General features: G+C 40.4%; 1 protein-coding gene across 12 annotated transcripts in view; it reads left to right on the forward strand.

The window, feature by feature from the left end:
- Positions 1-18,498, forward strand: part of SCEL (sciellin) — a 126,189-nt gene that overhangs the window by 88,733 nt on the left and 18,958 nt on the right. For 10 of the 12 annotated variants that reach the window (XM_021065762.1, XM_021065763.1, XM_021065757.1 and 7 more), the window contains 5 exons: positions 1,099-1,161; positions 6,585-6,644; positions 6,795-6,854; positions 7,010-7,066; positions 17,078-17,140. In XM_021065762.1, coding sequence (XP_020921421.1) covers positions 1,099-1,161; positions 6,585-6,644; positions 6,795-6,854; positions 7,010-7,066; positions 17,078-17,140 — 303 coding nt within the window. The remainder of the gene's footprint in view (positions 1-1,098; positions 1,162-6,584; positions 6,645-6,794; positions 6,855-7,009; positions 7,067-17,077; positions 17,141-18,498) is intronic. The other 2 variants (XM_021065760.1, XM_021065758.1) reach the window with 1 other exon arrangement.

Here is an 18,498-nt window from a genome sequence, read left to right on the forward strand (position 1 = left end):
TGAGAAAACTGGCAACATTAGATTCTTATACTTGATTAGAATATGTTTTCATGACGTTGAATATACTCTTATCTTCTTGAGAAGTTAAGACCCGTTATTCACTGGCGCGAAAGTTAAGAAAAGCATGACAGAGCAACTCCAAGCTACCTCTCAAAATGACTGTGATGATAATGTTGGTGAAAAGCATTGCACAGATGTAAGGAATTATTGTGAACAGAGAGGGGAAGAATGTTAGCAGGAGAGAGCATGTGGTTTGGGGTCCAGTTACTATGGTTTCAATCCTGATTCCCCCTCAGTCATTTCTTAGGTATCTGGCCCCAGGAGGGCCTTGACTTCTATGTAATGCAATTTATCTACAAAGGGAGTGTAGTAATATCTAATTCAGTTGTTTTGAGGATTTAAACAAGATAACTAGGGAGTTCCCACTGTAGCTCAGCTGGTTATGAACTCAGCTAGTATCCATGAGAACACAGGTTCAATCCCTGGTCTTGCTCAGTGTGTTAAGGATCTGGCATTGCCACAATCTGTGGCATAGGTCACAGATGCAGCTCAGATCCCACATCACTGTGGCTGTGGTGCAGGCCAGCAGCTGCAGCTCCCATTCAACCCCTAGCCCAGGAACTTCCACATGCGGTCGGTATGGCCCTAGAAAGAAAAAAAAAAAAGATAACTACTGTATATAAAGTACATTTATCACTTTTTATTTAGGATCCCATCAAATGATTCACAAGTGTCAAGAGAAAAAAAATGCCAGTCATAAAATTTGCAGATTTCGGAGTTCCTGTCGTGGCTCAGTGGTTAACGAATCCGAACAGGAACCATGAGGTTGCGGTTCGATCCCTGGCCTTGCTCAGTGTGTTAAGGATCTGGCGTTGCCATGACCTGTGGTGTAGGTTGCAGATGTGGCTTGGGTCTGGTGGTGCTGTGGCTATGGTGTAGGCCGGCAGCTGCAGCTCTAATTTGACCCCTGTCCTAGGAGCCTCCATATGCCTCGGGTGCAGCCCTATAAAGACAAAAGACAAAAAATAAATGAATGAATGAATTTAATTTAATTTTCAGATTTCCAACTGAATCTGACTTCATTTCATTTTGTTTTAGCGGTGACCATGGTCTTGATAAACTTATTAACGTAAGCCCCAAAGCTGTCAAAGACATGGCTGGGTAAGACAAAGAGGTTATTTATTTACTTTGTTCTGTTTCTTCTTAACTAAGCACAGTATGAATATAAATGACTATAATCATTCTATGGGAAAATTGCATATTGTCTTGAAAGTCATCACAATTTTTTTTATGTCCCTATAAACTTAGATATCTGTTTGCTAATAGAAAGAAATGCAGCTCAAGTAAAGCAATTGAAGGGAGTGATTGGGATAGAAACATAGCTAGTCTATGTCTTTTTTTTATGTTTTGTACTACTGATGTTAATACCTTTGTCTCTGGAATTGGTTAAATTTTATTAATGATAGTTAACTATTTTTTTAAAAAAAAGATCTGGACACATCATTAGGTCATTGCTAGCAAATACATCCACCTTGTTTTTGGAGAGTTTTCTGGTACTCAGGTTCATTTTTTCTTAGATGGTTGGCTGCTCCCAGCAAAGAAATGGACCTAAAATTTGATAACTCTTTAAGTAGTATCTATAATGATAAAAATGAAATTCATTTTTTGACTCTGGTTATATGAAGATTTATATATCATTATATACTCCTATTTATGTCATGATATACTACTATTATATATGCATATATATATTTAAGAGTGTTTTATGATTTCACTTTTTTGCATTTAGCTGGTAAATCGAAAAATTGCAGAATTTTGGAGATGGAAGGAAGGCACCTCCTGGAACTCATAGGCCAGTTAGTGTGAACAATTTTGCAAACCACTGTTCTAGTCGAACTGATTCAATGCACAGAAGAGGAAATCAAGACTCAGAGAGGTTAAGCGATTTGACCAGGGTCACAGAGAAAACTAGTGGTAGAGGAATAGGAGTTCTATGCTCTGCTAGGCCGTGAATAATTACTGAGCACCTACTGGGTTTGAAGCTTACAACTAGGTATCATTAGTTGCACATTAGATATAATTATAGGCCGTGGATGCCAAAAAGAGAATTCAGTAGACATACTCAATCTTATTAACAGCAGGCAATTACCATAGATTAAAGCTAATTATGTACTGGGGGCAGAGAGATGGGACTCCAAGACAATAACAGGTTGTCAATTTAATATATTCCATTTTGGGACGCTCATGTACTGCTTGCTGAATATAGACCGTATTGTCAGCGCGCTGCATTTACAAAGAAAAGGGGAGATGAAATCGCCAACTGAATAAACACAGCAGGCAGTAAAATTCATCTTCATAGATTCCTAAGAGTAGAAGATGACAGAGATGGGCAGAGGCTTAAAAATAATCCAATCCAGTCGCATCATTTTACAGATGAGAACACTGAGGTCAAGGGCAACCATCATGGAGTCTTCTATGAGTTCTCCCAACTCCCAGCCCACCTCCTAGTCTTTTTTAAAGAAATTTCTTTATTAAAGTATAGTTGATTTACAATGTTGTGACAATTTCTGCTGTACAGCAAAGTGACCCAGTCATGCATATACGTACATTTTCCCCATATTATCTTCCATCATGTTCCATCACAAGTGATTAGATTTGGTTCCCTGTGCTGTACGGCAGGACCTCATTGCTTATCCACCTTCTAAATGTCTTTAAACCCCAGCATGCAGACTTTGATCTTAAAATGAATGGAAGTAGATTGAGCACCTCAGGAAAAAGTGGAAACTATAAAGCTAGGACTTTTGCTCTGCCATGGGACAGCCAGGGGGTATTCTTTGTTGCTGTCACAGGATCCCTTGAACTATTACTTCACAGTCTTTGAAGGGACAATGACACAAATATGCCAATGACTGCAAAACATTTTATAACTTTTCAACTCATGAAAGCAATAAGATTTATATATTCCTATTCGCCCCGAAATCCTTAAAGCAGAAACTTGAGTAGAAAAAAGGTCACATTTTTCCTGGATAAAATTTAGATATAAGATTCCAAGTTCGTAAGATCCAGGACCTAAAAAAAGTGTCTATAAGGGTGCTGTTTTCATTTCATTGAGGTAAGCTGCATGATGCTATCAATCCAGGCCACTCGGGACTGAAATCCTGGTTTTATTAACACAAATCATTGTCTTAGGACAAGTAGTAAATAGCACACGTTTATACCATACATTTTCTAAGCCAGCATTTCTCAGATTGTGAGTCACACCCCATTCAATGGCCCTGTAATTAATTCAGTGAGTGGCAGTCGGCATTTTTTTCCCAATTAACTAGAATGAAATAAATAGGGTAGAAAATATGAGTTCTGTAGTGAGGGTATTATTTCATGATATTTATGTTTTATCATGTGTGTGTGTCTGACTGAAAAAGTAGAAGTGCTAGGCTGTGCTGTAAAATGTTTTTTTTTGTTTTTTTTGTTTTTTGGGGTTTTTTTTGTCTTTCTAGGGCTGAACCCACAGCACATGGAAGTTACCAGGTCACAGCTACAGCCGCCGGCCTATACCACAGCCACAGCAATGCGGGATCCGAGCTGAGTTTGTGACCTACGCCACAGCTCAGAGCAATGCTGGATCCTTAATTCACTGAGCGAGGCCAGGGATTGAACCTGTGTCCTCATGGATACTAATCGTGTTCCTTACCACTGAGCCATGATGGGAACTCTGATATACAATGTATTTTTTAATGAGCTCTATGATATGGACGTTTGAATATCACACTTTGAAGGTGTCAGATGAACCAAGTTTTCTGTGTTGAGCAGAACAGTGAAAGCAGAAGTTTTAATGTTTGCATTTACTTTTTTTTTGGTCTCTTTAGGGCTGCACCCATGGCATATGGAGGTTCCCAGTCTAGGGCTTCAATCGGAGCTGTAGCTGCCAGCCTATGCCACAGCCACAGCAACAGGGGATCTGAGCCACGTCTGCGACCTACACCACAGCTCACGGCAACGCCAGATCCTTAACCCACTGATCAAGGCCAGGGATTGAACCCCTGTCCTCAAGGATGCTAGTCAGGTTTGTTAACGGCTGAGCCACGATGGGAACTCCTGTGTTTACATTTTTTACGCAGCTTACTCTTCATTATTCTTGTAGGTGAATGTTATAGGTAGTTACACTAAAAATATATTGTGATTGATTTTATGTGTTGAAAGTTTGTGGCCTTTGAACACACTATTTCCTCTTCCGAGTTTTATTCTTTGTACTTTTTTCTTTTAATATAAGAAATTAACCTCATTTTTAAGATTGGCTTTCAGGCACAGTTTAACATTATAACAAATTTGTAATCAAATTATACAAGAAAGTTATTTTAGATAGTTCTCCCACATTTAGCGTTCCTTTAATATATACCAGTTGATTATCTTTGTTTTGTTTGTTTGTTTGTTTTGCTTTTTTAGGGCCACACCTGTGGCATATGGAAATTCCCAGGCTAGGGGTTGAATTGGAGCTGCCAGCCTACGCCAGAGCCACAGCACCTCAGGATCCAAGCCATGTCTTTGATCTACACCACAGTTCACAGCAACGCCAGATCCCCAACCCACTGAGTGAGGCCAGGGATCGAACCCGCATCCTCACGGATACTAGTCCGATCTGTTTCCACTGCGCCATAATGAGAACTCCCCCAGTTAATTATCTTTAACTGAGAAAACTATTATTGAAGATAATTCAAAATATTGAAAATTCATTTAGGGGTTTTCTGTCTACCATGGAGACGGTAGAACAAGGATGAAGAGACCAAACTTAGAAAAGTCATGAGCTAGGAAGCACATTCAGGGAAAGGCTGAGGGGCTGGGGGGGAAATGCAGACCTTTTCTCTGACTTTTTGATGATTAGCCTCTAAGGACTTCCCTTCATTTCTCAACCTTGCATCAGTCTTTTCAAAGAGTAAACCATGTAAGCGTTCCCATCATTGCTCAGCAGTAATGAACCTGACTAGTATCCATGAGGATGTGGGTTCCATCCCTGGCCTTACTCAGTTGGTTAAGGATCCAGCATTGGGGTGAGCTATGGTGTAGGTCACGGATGTGGCCTAAGTTGCAGCTGCAGCTCCGATTGGACCCCTAGCCTGGGAACTTCTACATGCCACAGGTGGGGCCCTAAAAAACAACAACAACAAAATCAAAGTGTTATACTGAGGCAATGCATGATAGCAACCATGGGGAGGGAACAGTGATCTCTGATCGAGGAAGAGATAAGGCTTCGTCTAGGAAGTGGATGGTTTTCAGAGTATGTCCCTAATTTGATTATGATTTCAGCTTTTTAAGTCACCCTAGCGAAAAGGAAAATCACAATTTTGATGGATTGCTGCAACTCTCTTTGCCAAGCCTTATGTTATGTGTAACCCTAGTTTTTGAGATTGTTATTATTACTTTTTTTTTTTTGTCTTTTGTTCCTTTTAGGGCTGCACCCGCAGCATATGGAGGTTCCCAGGCTAGGGGTCCAAACAGAGCTGTTGCTGCTGGCCTACGCCAGAGCCACAGCAACACCAGATCTGAGCCCTGTCTGCGACCTACACCACAGCTCACAGCAATGCTGGATCCTTAACCCACTGAGCAAGGCCAGGGATCAAACCCGCAACCTCACGGTTCCTCGTCAGATTTGTTTCTACCGCACCACAATGGGAACTCCGAGATTATTATTATTTTCAAAAGATATCTTTAGTTGGTAAATATGATTTTTATTTATTTTTTAGTTTTTAATTTTATTTTTTCTTTTTAGTGGTGTACCCAAGGCATACGGAAGTTCCCGGCCTACACCACAGCCACAGCAATGCCACATCCAAGCCATATCTTAGACCTACACCACAGCTTGCAGCAACACCAGATCTCTAACCCACTGATCAAGGCCAGGGATCGAACCTACATCCTCATGGATTGTCAACCTGCTGAGCCACAACAGGAACTACAGAGTACGATTTTTAAAATAGCAGGACCTTAGAATCGATTTGTGTCTTTATACTGTTAAAACATTCCAGAGTTAAAAGTGGTTAATCACCAGATGTTTGCCGTGAACTCCGAGTCTGTGTCCTTGTAGACGTGCTCTGACAGTCAAGTGTGTGGAGTCAGATAACTTTTCTTCTGATCCAGCATAATTCTTCCTCCCCGAACTGGTTAGAAAACTTATTTCAAAGCTGTTCTGGAGTTCCTGTCGTGGCACAGTGGTTAGAGAATCCGACTAGGAACCATGAGGTTGTGGGTTCACTCCCTGGCCTTGCTCAGTGGGTTAAGGATCTGGCACTGCCGTGAGCTGTGGTGTAGGTCGCAGACGCAGCTCGGATCCCGAGTTGCTGTGGCTCTAGTGTAGGCCGGTGGCTGCTACAGCTCTAATTCGACCCCTAGCCTGGGAACCTCCATATGCCAAGGGTGCGGCCCTAGAAAAGGCAAAAAAAAAAAAAAAAAAAAAAAAAAAAAGCTGTTCTATGCCAAACCATTGTGTCTCATACTAAATAAGACAGCTAATCCTTTCTTCTCGTTCCAACCAACTTAAACCTATAGTATCTCTAACACAAGCTGCTTTCATTTTTTTTTTCCACTCAAAGAAATCAAGGTCTTGATAAGCTCATCCAAGTGAATCCTGAAACTCTCACCAAGAATCACAGGTAATAGAAGTGTGTTAGTTTCTGTGCTTTGGGTAGGAAGAATGTTTTGTTTTACTGTTTTACTGTTTTTCAAGCAGATTTATAACCTTCATAATCTTACCAAAAGAGCTTTATAATTAACCTGCTGTCTTTTTATTTTTCTATTTAAAGAGACCAGGATCTCGAAAACCTCATCAAAGTGAGCCCTGCCGTGCTCAGAAGCAATCAAAGGTAATCAAACACCATCAGTCATTTCATGTTCTCCTGTCTGTTGCCCCTTGAGGGGAGGGGATTTATAATGCTGCTTATTGACCTAGCACAAGGAAAAATCTTATCACTAATCTGAGGGTTTTTTTTTTTTTTCTTTTTTTTCCTCTTTTGAACAGCCAAGCTTTGGACAATCTTATTAAAGTGAAACCTTCAGCGCTCAGAAACACTAAGCGGTAAATGACTTTGCTTGACTATTTTGACATGTTCTCAAGAGTCTAGGTTAAGAATTTTCTTTATTTTCTTCCTCCTTTCCTTTTTCTCTTTCTTTCTTTCCTTCTTTCCGTCCTTCCTCTTTCTTTCTTCCTGCCTTCCTCCCTCTTTCTTTCTTTCTTTTTTCTCCTTTTTTTATGAAGGCTCTTGTTGGAGCTCCCGTTGTGGTTCCGACTAGGAACCATGAGGTTGCACGTTCGATCCCTGGCCTTGCTCAGCGGGTTAAGGATCCGGCGTTGCCGTGAGCTGTGATGTAGATCACAGACCTGGCTCAGATCCCGAGTTGCTGTGGCTCTGGCGTAGGCCAGTGGCTATAGCTTCGATTGGACCCCTAGCCTGGGAACCTCCATATGCCGCGGGAGCGGCCCATGAAATGGCAAAAAAAGAAGGCTTTTGTTTATCTTTAGTGTTCAGATGAGCACATATGTATAACCCATGTGTTTCCTGTCAGCAAGAACATGCTGCATTCTTCTGGAATCAATTGCACTCTTTTGGACTCAGTTCTGCACTTCTTATTTGCATGAAGACAACTTAGAATCTGTTGCCTATAGGAAACAGAGTATCAGGACTGACATGCAAAAAAAAAAAAAAATAGTGAAATTAAATAAGAGGAAAATATATTTTGGAGAAACTGGACCAAACCAGTGATTTACATGGATGCCTATAGAGTAGTGGAAAGGCTATTTAAAGTCTTCAAAATTACATTTCCACAGCTTGTGTGGGCTCATAAAATATTCCAGCAGATTTTAACCTTGAATTTCCATTTTGAGTTCTGCAAATATCATATAATTCACTGTCTTTATGTCATATCTATCACCGAAAGAATTTGTTAATAGGTAACAGATAATGCAGCAGAGTACATTGTATTAGAAGTCCAAATGGTTCTGCTGACCCAGAATTTTGTCATATAAATATATAGCTGGGAATCATAATCTCAGAACTCTGGGATGATGAAAGCAAATTTACAAAGTGAAAACTGCTTTGAAGCCACTTGGAGAAAGAGGACAGTGTGATATACTGATTGGCCTAGCTCTCACATCTTTTAGTTTGTTTTCCACATTAAGTGTTTTATTTTGCTTTTTCTGTTTGTGTGTGTGTGGTTTTTTTTTTTTTTTTTTTTTTAATCCCAAGATGTTGGGATGTCTGAGGTGGGAAGTTACCAATGCAACTGAAGAGCAATTGCTGATTAGGGATGCATTTACTGAGCACCTCTGGTGTGCCTGGCAATTTGTATCCATTTAATTCTCACAACAACCAACCCCAGGAGAAATATTTTCATGCATTCTACCTTAGAGAAGAGGAAACTATAGCTCCAAGATCTGAAATAAACTTCTTAAGAAAGAAAACACATCCTGGATCTAAAGTCAATTCTTTTTCTTTTTCTTTTCTTTTTAGGGCTGTACCTGCAGCATACGGAAATTCCCAGGCTAAGGGGTCAAGTCAGAGCTACAGCTACTGGCCTACACCACAGCAATGCGGGATCCAAGCCACGTCTGCAACCTACACCACAGCTCACGGCAACACCAGATCCTTAATCCACTGAGCAAGGCCAGAGATTGAATCTGCATCCTCCTGGATGCAGATCGGGTTTGTTAACTGCTGAGCCATGAAGGGAACAACCTAAATTCAGGTCTTTCTGATGTCACTCTTAGAAGAAGAAAAGATCTGCAGCAAAACAGCTCAGACTCTCCCCTTCTGTCCGTCCTTCATGCTCCCTAGAGGCCCTGCCTTTCCAATCCCCCTCCCACCCTGCAGTTAAAGGACTATGATTAGACATACTTCTTCTAGAACATTATTGTTGAAATGACAGGGAGGAGAGAACGTCTTTGTCTCATAGAGATCTTCTAGTAACCGAGGTAGCAGTGGGCTTTGGGGGCTGACTCTGCCACTGGTAAGCATTTGGAAATATCTTTGTTAAGTAGAAGCATTTCTTCATACTATCATAGAACCATTTTATCATAGTAGTATCGGTTGGCTTTTTAGGGCCACACCCATGGCATATGGAGGTTCCCAGACTAGGGGTGGAATTGGAGCTACAGCTGACGGTCTACGCCACAGGCACAGCAACATGGGATCCGAGCTGCATCTGCAACCTACACCACAGCTCATGGCAACATCAGATCCTTAACTCACTGAGCAAGGACAGGGATCAAACCTGCCACCTCATGGATACTAGTCGGGTTTGTTTACCACTGAGCCACAATGGGAACTCCTGATTGTTCTTTTTCTTAGGAACAGTTTTAGGTGGCTCCCAACCCATCTTGAAAGTGGCGAAGTGTAACAACCACCTTTGGGAATCTAACCGTGGCTGCTGTAACCAGCTCCTTCCTTAGTGGCTGCTACCCTCAGATGTGGCCCCCCACCCACCCCCCACTCTTTCTTGCCTTCCCCTTCCTTCCTTCCACCCCCCTCATTTCCCCCTTCTTCTGACTTTCTCCACCTTGCCCTTCTCCTTCTGGCAACTGCACTATATTGATAGATAATGGTAATTTTCTCAGAAGAGTTTTGCCTTTCATTTCTGAGGGGAGGCTAATTTTATAAAAAAAAGTTGTTTGCATTGCAGCAACTTCTAAACAAAGTCCTATAAAAAGAGCACATTTTCCTTCTAAAAATGGGATTATTATAAAAAAGAAATTTAAAAATATTGACCATCATATTGTTTTCAGATGGCAGCTTCTTTTTTAAGGATTTTTTTTTTTTTTTGTCTTTTTAGGGCTGTGCCCACAGCATATGGAGATTCCCAGGCTAGGGGTTGAATCAGAGCTGTAGCCACCCCAGCCACAGCAATGCGGGATCCGAGCCACATCTGCAACCTACACCACAGCTCATGGCAATGCCGGATCCTTAACCCACTGAACTAGGCCAGAAATCGAACCCACATCCTCATGAATACTAGCCAGGTTTGTTAACCACTGAGCCATGACAGGAACTCCTTAAGGATTTTTTTTTAAATTTTTATTGAAGTATGGTTGATTTATATTATATAAGTTACAGGTATATAATATAGTGATTCACAATTTTTAAAGGTTCTATTCCATTGATAGTTATTATAAAATATTTGCTATATTCCCCATGTTGTATAATATATCCTTGTATCTGATTTTACACCTAATAGTTTATATGTCTCGATTCCCTGCCCCATCTTGCCCTTCCCTCTCCCCACTGGTAACCACTAGTTTGTACTCTATATTAGATGGCAGCTTGATCCACTAATAAAACCTAAGTGAGGTCTGAGTATTCTTTAGCAGTTATACCAGATTGGATGATAATCAATCAGGATTTTCAAGATTTATTGCAGAACACACAGGAAAGACTACGCTGCCTATTTGAAAACAGATCTGAGCCTCATTTATGACCTACACCACAGCTCATGGCAACCCTGGATCCTTAACTCACTGCGTGAGGCCAGGGATCAGATCTGCATCCTCATGGATGCTAGTCAGATTTGTTCCCACTGAGCCTCAACGGGAACTCCCAGCCCACTTGATTTTAATGGGTAAAGAGAGGAGATATTTTAACATGCCTCCCAGTAGAAACAAGAGCCACAGGCACTTCTACATCCAATTCAATGTGACAGGAGCACTGATTATTTAATAGTATAACAGCAGTGAATCAGAGTCCTTTTCCTGTGACTTTGCTGACATTTCCAGCAGCTGTGTATTTATTTCACAGTTAGGGGGTGGAATAACCTTCAGTCATCCATCAGAGTATAAGCAGGTGTCCCTGAGCTCTTTCTAGGAACACAATAACCTGAACAAATGCAGATGTGCACAGAATTTTTATTTATTCAGGAAGAAACTGTGTGACTTTTAGCAATGACAGTTTCATATTTTCATAAACCAACATTCAAGAGAGATTATTTCATTATCTGTGGCCTATACACTGCTCCCATATGAAAATTAAAAAACATTTGGTGATACAGGTCTTTACAGTGAAAAAAGGCATCTTTCATCTGAAGTAGAAAAAATACTCTGAACTATTTGTCATGTTATATTTCCATCTTTGCAAGGGCTTCCTATTTGCTGAGACGTGCCTTGTTAGGAGTCCAAAAAGAGGAGAGCTCCTTCCTAGCCTCCTATTGCGTATTCCTCAGATTTCTGCTCATGACAGAAAGCTGGGGGTAGGGGATGGATACCCTTGACTCTTTCTCCTGCTTCGTTCCGCAGAATCAGTAGGTCACTGTGATGCTTCTCCTCATTATCTCAGGACCTGAGTCACTTCATCATCTCCACTGCTACTCAAGCAGCCCGGATTACTGTTAAGGCTCCTCATGGGTCCTTCTGCTGACAGTGGTACCTTCTGCCCTTCAATCCACCTGCCACACCATAGAGTGATCTTAAAACACAAATCTGATCACATCCTTCTGATGAAATTCTTCAGTGGCTTCCTGTTGCCACGGGACAACAGCTGTACTCTTCACCTGCTTCCCGGAGCCCCTGATCTTGCCTCCACAGGCCTTCCAACCCCCTTTCCCTATCATGCTCCAACCACAAGCAAAGCCCACCCATATACCCTCTGATCTGCACACACTTCGCTCCTCTGCTGCTCCACCACGGCTGTTGCATGGATAACAGCTACTTATCCCTTAGGTATCAGCCTCGGTGTCTTCGACTCATGGTCTGGGAAGCCCAACCTGACCCGCCACATCCATATCCACATCAGGTCCTTCCAAGTGTCCTCAAGCTCTCTGTTCTTCTGTCCCAGAATATTTGTCTCTTAGAATTGTTATTTAATCATCTCTCTTCAACTATAGGATTTTTAAGGGCAAGGATTGGGTCTGTCTTGTTCAATTCTTTATCAACAGTGCATTGCACAATGCATGGCACATATTAGGCTGCTTGATAAATATCCTCTGAGTTCTAAGATAAGTTTCAAAACTAATCATCTGCCTAGATAAAGCCTGTTGCCTTCTAGCTCTATCCTTCTGAGCCCCCATGAGTGAAACCAATTGGAAAGATCTGATATCTCATGACCGGTGTCCTTTCTTGAGCCAATAACTCTTTTTTTTTTTTTTTTTTAAGGTGACATCTGCCACATATGGCAGTTCCCAGGCTAGGGGTCAAATCAGAGCTATAGCTGCAGGCCTATACCACAACCACGGCAACCCCAGATCTGAGCCAAGTCTGCTACCTCCACCACAGCTTGCAGCAACACTAGATCCTTAACCCACTGAGGGAGGCCAGGGATCAAACCCGCCTCCTCATGGATACTAGCCGGGTTCTTAATCCACTGAGCCACAACGGCAACTCCCCCATGACTCTATTTTGAAACATAATCTCAATGAACCCTGGTAAGTTATAGCTGCTGAAATTCTTGGTCATACCTTTGACTTAAGAGACCTAAATTATTTATTTTTTCTCTGGCCTCATCTCAGTAATTTCTTTAATATAAAATCTTTAAGACTCCCTCATTGAAACAAATTATAAAAATAGGTAAAATGGGGGCCCATTGGTGATGTCAATAGAGTTGGGGAATGACAGCAGTTATCTCACTCCATTATATACTCCTTTTAGAAAAAGAAATATGCCTTTTGAAATAAAGCTTAAAGCCTAAGATTTAGTTCTTGGCATAAAAGAAGTACCATAGTAAATTTTTTATATGGAGGCTTTTAATTTTGCAAATGTGCTAGATACTCTGCAAAAACAGTTTAAATAAGCTGTAGAGAGGGAAACATATTGTAGCCTTTAATAAATACCTCCTACACCCTCATAAGAGAGGAAGAGCAGTTGGAATTGAGCTAACTTTTCTCTCCTAGGAAAACTGTATAAGAAGAGACATCATAATACCTTAGCTGCCAGAATCTCTATTTTTTTCCTTTATCTGCTGTGTAAAGGAGTATTATATTCCTTATTGGGACAGTAGGGAATCAAGTACAGGATTACAACATAGATAAATGCTTATATTTGAAACATGTGCTGTGGCTCTTCCTAACAGATAACTCCTATTTCCTCCTAAACATTTTGAAGTCTACCTAAAGAAAGACATTTTTAGTTGTGATGGTTCACAGATTTTCTTTTTCGCATTTCTTGCCGTATCCACGGAGCATTGGTGGTTTTTCTTGAAGTTAATTCCAGCTGCTCATAAAATCACAAAGTTGTAAGGTTGTCCTTCCACTGAACTGCCGCAGAAAAGGTTGGGAATCATGCTTTTGTTTGACCCTGCAGCATTTGGCTGGGCTTCTATAAAAATCTATTTTTCACACTTTGACTCACAGCTATTCATCTTCTACCACAGTGTAAAAGACAAGATGCAATAGCTGTGGTCTTAATTAAAGAATGAAAATGTATTTTTACATGCTTCCACTTTGGAAGTTTATGGACAATCTGATCTTTTATTGGATCTCAAAATCTAGCTGATGACATCAATCAGGGTGGGGCGGGGGTCGGGGGAGAACCAGAGCAAATCCACATTTTGTACTTTTCATAATTGGAACTTTTATATTAGTTTTAAATATTAGTACAGAGTAGTCAGAAGAAACTTTTAGAATCCACTCTACCAAACTTGTTATGTGACACTATTTAACAAAAACAGCAAAAATTCTATGAAATCCCTAATAGCATGGCTTATTGGATGATTCACAGTTATATCCTTTGGGAGACTGCTTCTTTGAAGGCACAGCACAAGTTCCAATTTTAAGCTGTCTACCTACAGTGGTCGGATTTGTAAGATTCTGGTTTCTCCTGGCCTAGGTCACATTTCCTCTCTCCCTCACAACTGCTAGGGTCCAAAAGATTTGGGTCCTGGGATCCAGATCAAAGATGCAGTAGCTGTAGCTGCCAGGAGTTGAAATTGCCAGAACAGGTGAGGACATCCAGCATCAGGCTGAGAAACTAAATATAATCATTTGGGGAGGGCTGAAGCAAATGTATATTATTTTGCTAGGGCTACCATAACAAGTACTAAAGCCTGCGTGGCTTAAAATAGAAATTTGTTATCTCACTGCTTTCTCAAAATCCAAGGTCAAAATGTCAATAGGGTTGGTTCCTTCTGAAAGTCCAGAGAGAAGGTTCTATTCCATTCCTCTCTCCTTGACTTGTAGAGGGCTGTCTGCCCTGTGTCTTCACACTGGCTTCCACTGGCTTCTGTGTGTATCTGAGCCTAAATTTCTTCTTATAAAGATACCAATCACATTGGCTTAAGGTCCACTCCAATGACCTCATTTGAACTTGATTACCTCTGTAAAGACCCTATCTCCAAATAAAGGCATGTTCTGACACATTCGCCTTAGGACTTCAATGTATACATTTTGTGGGAGGGCAAATTTGACCCATAAGAAGATGTCTAAGAATAAGGGAACAAAGCCAGGATTGGGAGCTGTGTGAAAAAGGAAAGAAATACTTGCAGTTCAGGAGGGAAGCAAGGCAGGGTCTGGGTGATTGAGGCAAATGGAGATGAAATGTCCATCGCTGTCTCTTCTGAGCTTTTTCTGTGTGGTCATGGTGTGTGCACACTCTGTGCCTAGATGTGGGCAGAGCTGGCTGCCTTAAAGGCAGCATGCAGGCTTCAGATTCATTCCCTAGCCTAGGAACTTCCTTATGCCATGGAAGCAGCCATTAAAAAAAAATAATAAAAATAGGAGTTCCCGTTGTGGTGCAGCAGAGATGAGTCCAACTGGAAGCCATGAGATTGCAATCTGGCCTCGCTCGGTTGGTTGAGGATCCAGAGTTGCTGTGAGCTGTGGTGTAGGTCGCAGATGAGGCTCAGATCTGGCATTGCTGTGGCTGTGGCTCTGGCAAAGGCTGGCGGCAACAGCTCCAATTAGATCCCTAGCCTGGGGACCTCCATATGCTGTAGGTGCGGCCCTAAAAAAGACAAAAGACAAATGATAATAATAATAAAAGAAAATTAAAATATATCAAGGTCTAGTATCTTTCCCTTGGAGTCCCTTTGTCTTTTCCCAAAGCTGGGTAAGGTGGCCATAGATTTCCACCAGAGAAAGAGAAAGAGAGAATTTAAATTTATTTAATGCCACAAGTATTTTTAGAGCAGCTTCTGCATGCAAAGCTGTGTTAGGCCATGGTAATGTGATTTTACTCTCAAGTCATAATGAAAAACACAAGCTTCCTTTAAAAATGTCACTCAGTTCATCCAAGGTTAACTTTGGAGGGAGAACCACTTCCTGGGACAGAATTCTCATTCCCCAAGACTCACATTTCCCGGTGATCTCACCACTTGCCACTGCAACCCAACCCAGTTTGGCAACTGGGGGAACTGGATTATGGCAGACCATGATAACCCATTTAATTTTATTCCATTATCCATGAGTATGTGGTGAAGCATTTTTTTTTTAAATGTTAAGGGGAGGATCATTTAATGCTTAGGCTCTTAGGATGGTGTGGTGACTCCTGAGGTCAAGAAAGTGACTCTTGTAATTAAGGAAGGACCATCGGGTGTTTGGCAAATGGCAAAGCCTGCTGTGTCTGTTTCTAAATCTGAAGGGTGCCATCTGGGAGGTCTCACACAGTCCTAGAGGTTATGTTGAGAAAGTCAGGTGTGAGTTTTATATCATTCAGACTGCATTATCAAATGATTTTGATACTTCCAAGCTACTTCTGAAATCCTGTACTTTTTACATATATAACTGGCATATTTCCTACTATCACTCACATTAAAAAAATGATTCAACTAATTTTTACATTTTCAAAGATGTGCAGCTAGTGTTTTAAATGTGAGATTTAAGCGTAACTATGGTTTGATGCCTAATTAGCATATTTTTCAATTATTGATGGTTCAGAAGGTATATAAAGAGTATTGAATCTCATCCCACATAAATGTGAAGACTTTTATATTATTTTTCATCCTTATCAGTATTAATTTTGTGAGCCAGACTCCATGCACCAATTCCATGGAAAAGAACCTTACTTGAAGTCTTCTATTCAGGATCAAAGAAGGGAGATTTATGAAAACCAGAGTTAATACTAAAGATGTAAATAGGGCAGAAATAAAAATGAAAATATAGTCCCTCAAAATTTTGGCATCAATAGTGCCTTGCACTGTGTCACCACACTTCTATTAACTATCCTTATTCCCATTCAGTTCAGTCGCAACTGTTGTCATTGTATTGCAATTTTATTTACATTAACTCATTTATTCTCTGCAACCTTAGGGAATTAGATATTATTATCCTAGTTTAAAAAAGGAAGCTTGGAAAGGTTGACTAACTTGCTGAAGGAAGCAGAGAAAGCAATGGCCTCGCTCTGATTTCCAAACAAACCTCCCAGCTGAAAGAGTTGGTGACAAAGGCTGTTCCAAACTCACCAGAAAAAATTAAGAACTACCAGTGTTATAGCAAATATATAAATAACTACTATATACATAACATAGCTGAGGGCATTGTGTCTCATGAAGGTGTGCAAATCACTATCATAGCCCAAGATTTAAGAATCTAAATTGTCCCATTTATCCTCCACTTTAGCATTGCTTATTCAAATTTGGGGTTGACGTCTCATATTTGCATCGTGCAAAAAGCTGGAATGAAGTCTCTAATTAAATATTTAAGCATTGACTTCAGATGGACAGGTGGCTCAGCCTCAAATCTTGACTCTTTTACAAATTAGTTAATTGACCTTGGAAAATATTCTTAGCCTTTCAGAGCCCCATATGCTGTCCTACAAGATTCTGTGAGCTCTGAATGAGACAATCCATGTGGAAACACACAAGATAATACTTTGTGATACAAAGTTAGTACTCATTCCATGTTAGCTGAATGCGAATACCAGTTGGTTCTTCCCAGACCAGATTTCGCAAGCCTTCCAAAAATTAGTTTTTATTTCTCTTTCATAATGTAATCATGGTCATACTTGAGTTATATAAATCACATTGTTCAATATCAGATTTTCAATGTCCCATATTCTTTAAAACCACATGACAATGTTTAAAATTAGGTACTGGTTTTTAAAAATTTTATTCTTATGTTTATTCCCTAAAATTATATGTAACTAAATTGTGTGTGTGTGTTTTCTTTCCCCCTACAGAGACCAGGACCAGGAAAATTTAATTGAAGTAAATTCCAGTGTGCTTAAGAATAAGAATGGAAGGTAAGGCTTATTATAATTTACCTTTTGGTTATGTATTCCATATGAGCCTGCATAAATCATATAACCTTGGAAGATTTTCTGAGAAGTGGAACTGTATGTAAATATAAATAAATAAATTTAAACATAAATACTGTGTGAATACAAAAATCGATGTGCAGGATGCTTACAGCTGATTTGGGGAAAAAAAAGTTGACAGAAATCAAAATTCTGTTGGAATTTCTGACTAAGGGCCTGCTGTTCCATGGCTTAGTGTAAAAGGCATCATGGAAATTCAGCTCTCTACACTTGGGCTGTGAAGATTTATTTTTACCTACTGTTGCTTGGTAGGTTTTCAGTGGTGCAGAAAGCACTCTGGGAATCTCTTCCTTGGATACCTTGTGCTAAAAGAATGCGCAAATTCACCACAGCCACAAAACAGGACCTAATTTTGGAATTTCTTTACACCCCAGATTTTACTGTCTTTAAAACTGTTGTACTTAGTTTCTTTTGCAGGGAAGGGGATAGAAGCTGTACTTCATTGTGGTTACAGATTGTTTAAATTAGGAAAGAATTTTAAAAGTCTTCCATGTTTAGCAGTTCTCCTCCCCACACATGGGAGTACCCTTAAAAAAAAAAAAAAAGTTTCTATTTTTAACCTTCTTTAGGTTCAGCTGCCTGTTCTGTTTAAAAAAATATTTATGTAAAGAAATGATAAAGTTGAAATTGTGTGCAGAGAGTAGAAAAGTAGGGAAAAGGTTGGCTCACTCTTTCCTTTGTTTGTTTTTCATACCTACTAACTGCTCTTGCATGTAAGAGGTAATTAGTTTCTTTCTTTCCCAAATCGTCACCTGCCTTCTCTTTTTTGTGATCCCAAGCAAGCTTTTGATAGAGTAAGGGAGGATACATTTTTCAGTAAGATTACTGAAAAACATCCAGTATTTTGGGAATAGTGCTGGGCTTGCAATTAACCAATCTCAATCAAATATTATTTGGAAATGGTCAAAGTAAAAACGTTTACTGATCAAATGATCAAAGTTGTGGCTCAGCGGGTTAAGAACCTGACATAATGCCCTTGAGGATCCGGCATTGCCACGTGCTGCAGTGTAGGTAGGTCACAGATGCGGCTCGGATCCAGTGCTGCTGTGGCACAGGCCTGCAGCTACTGCTCTGATTTGACCCCCAGCTCAGGAACTTTCATATGCCCAGGAGTGTCTGTAAAAAGAGGGGAAAAAAAATGACAAGTAAATGATAAGTAAGGAACTTCCCATTGAATATGACTTGAGAGGTGTTCTGCTTTCAGTGGGGCTTTTCATAAAACAGGGTTTTGTTGGAGGAATTAATGAGGAAATGGAAATTCAAGAGCAGGAATGGCAGCCTGG

Source organism: Sus scrofa, chromosome 11, assembly GCF_000003025.6.
Source record: "Sus scrofa isolate TJ Tabasco breed Duroc chromosome 11, Sscrofa11.1, whole genome shotgun sequence".
Classification (NCBI taxonomy): domain Eukaryota; kingdom Metazoa; phylum Chordata; class Mammalia; order Artiodactyla; family Suidae; genus Sus; species Sus scrofa.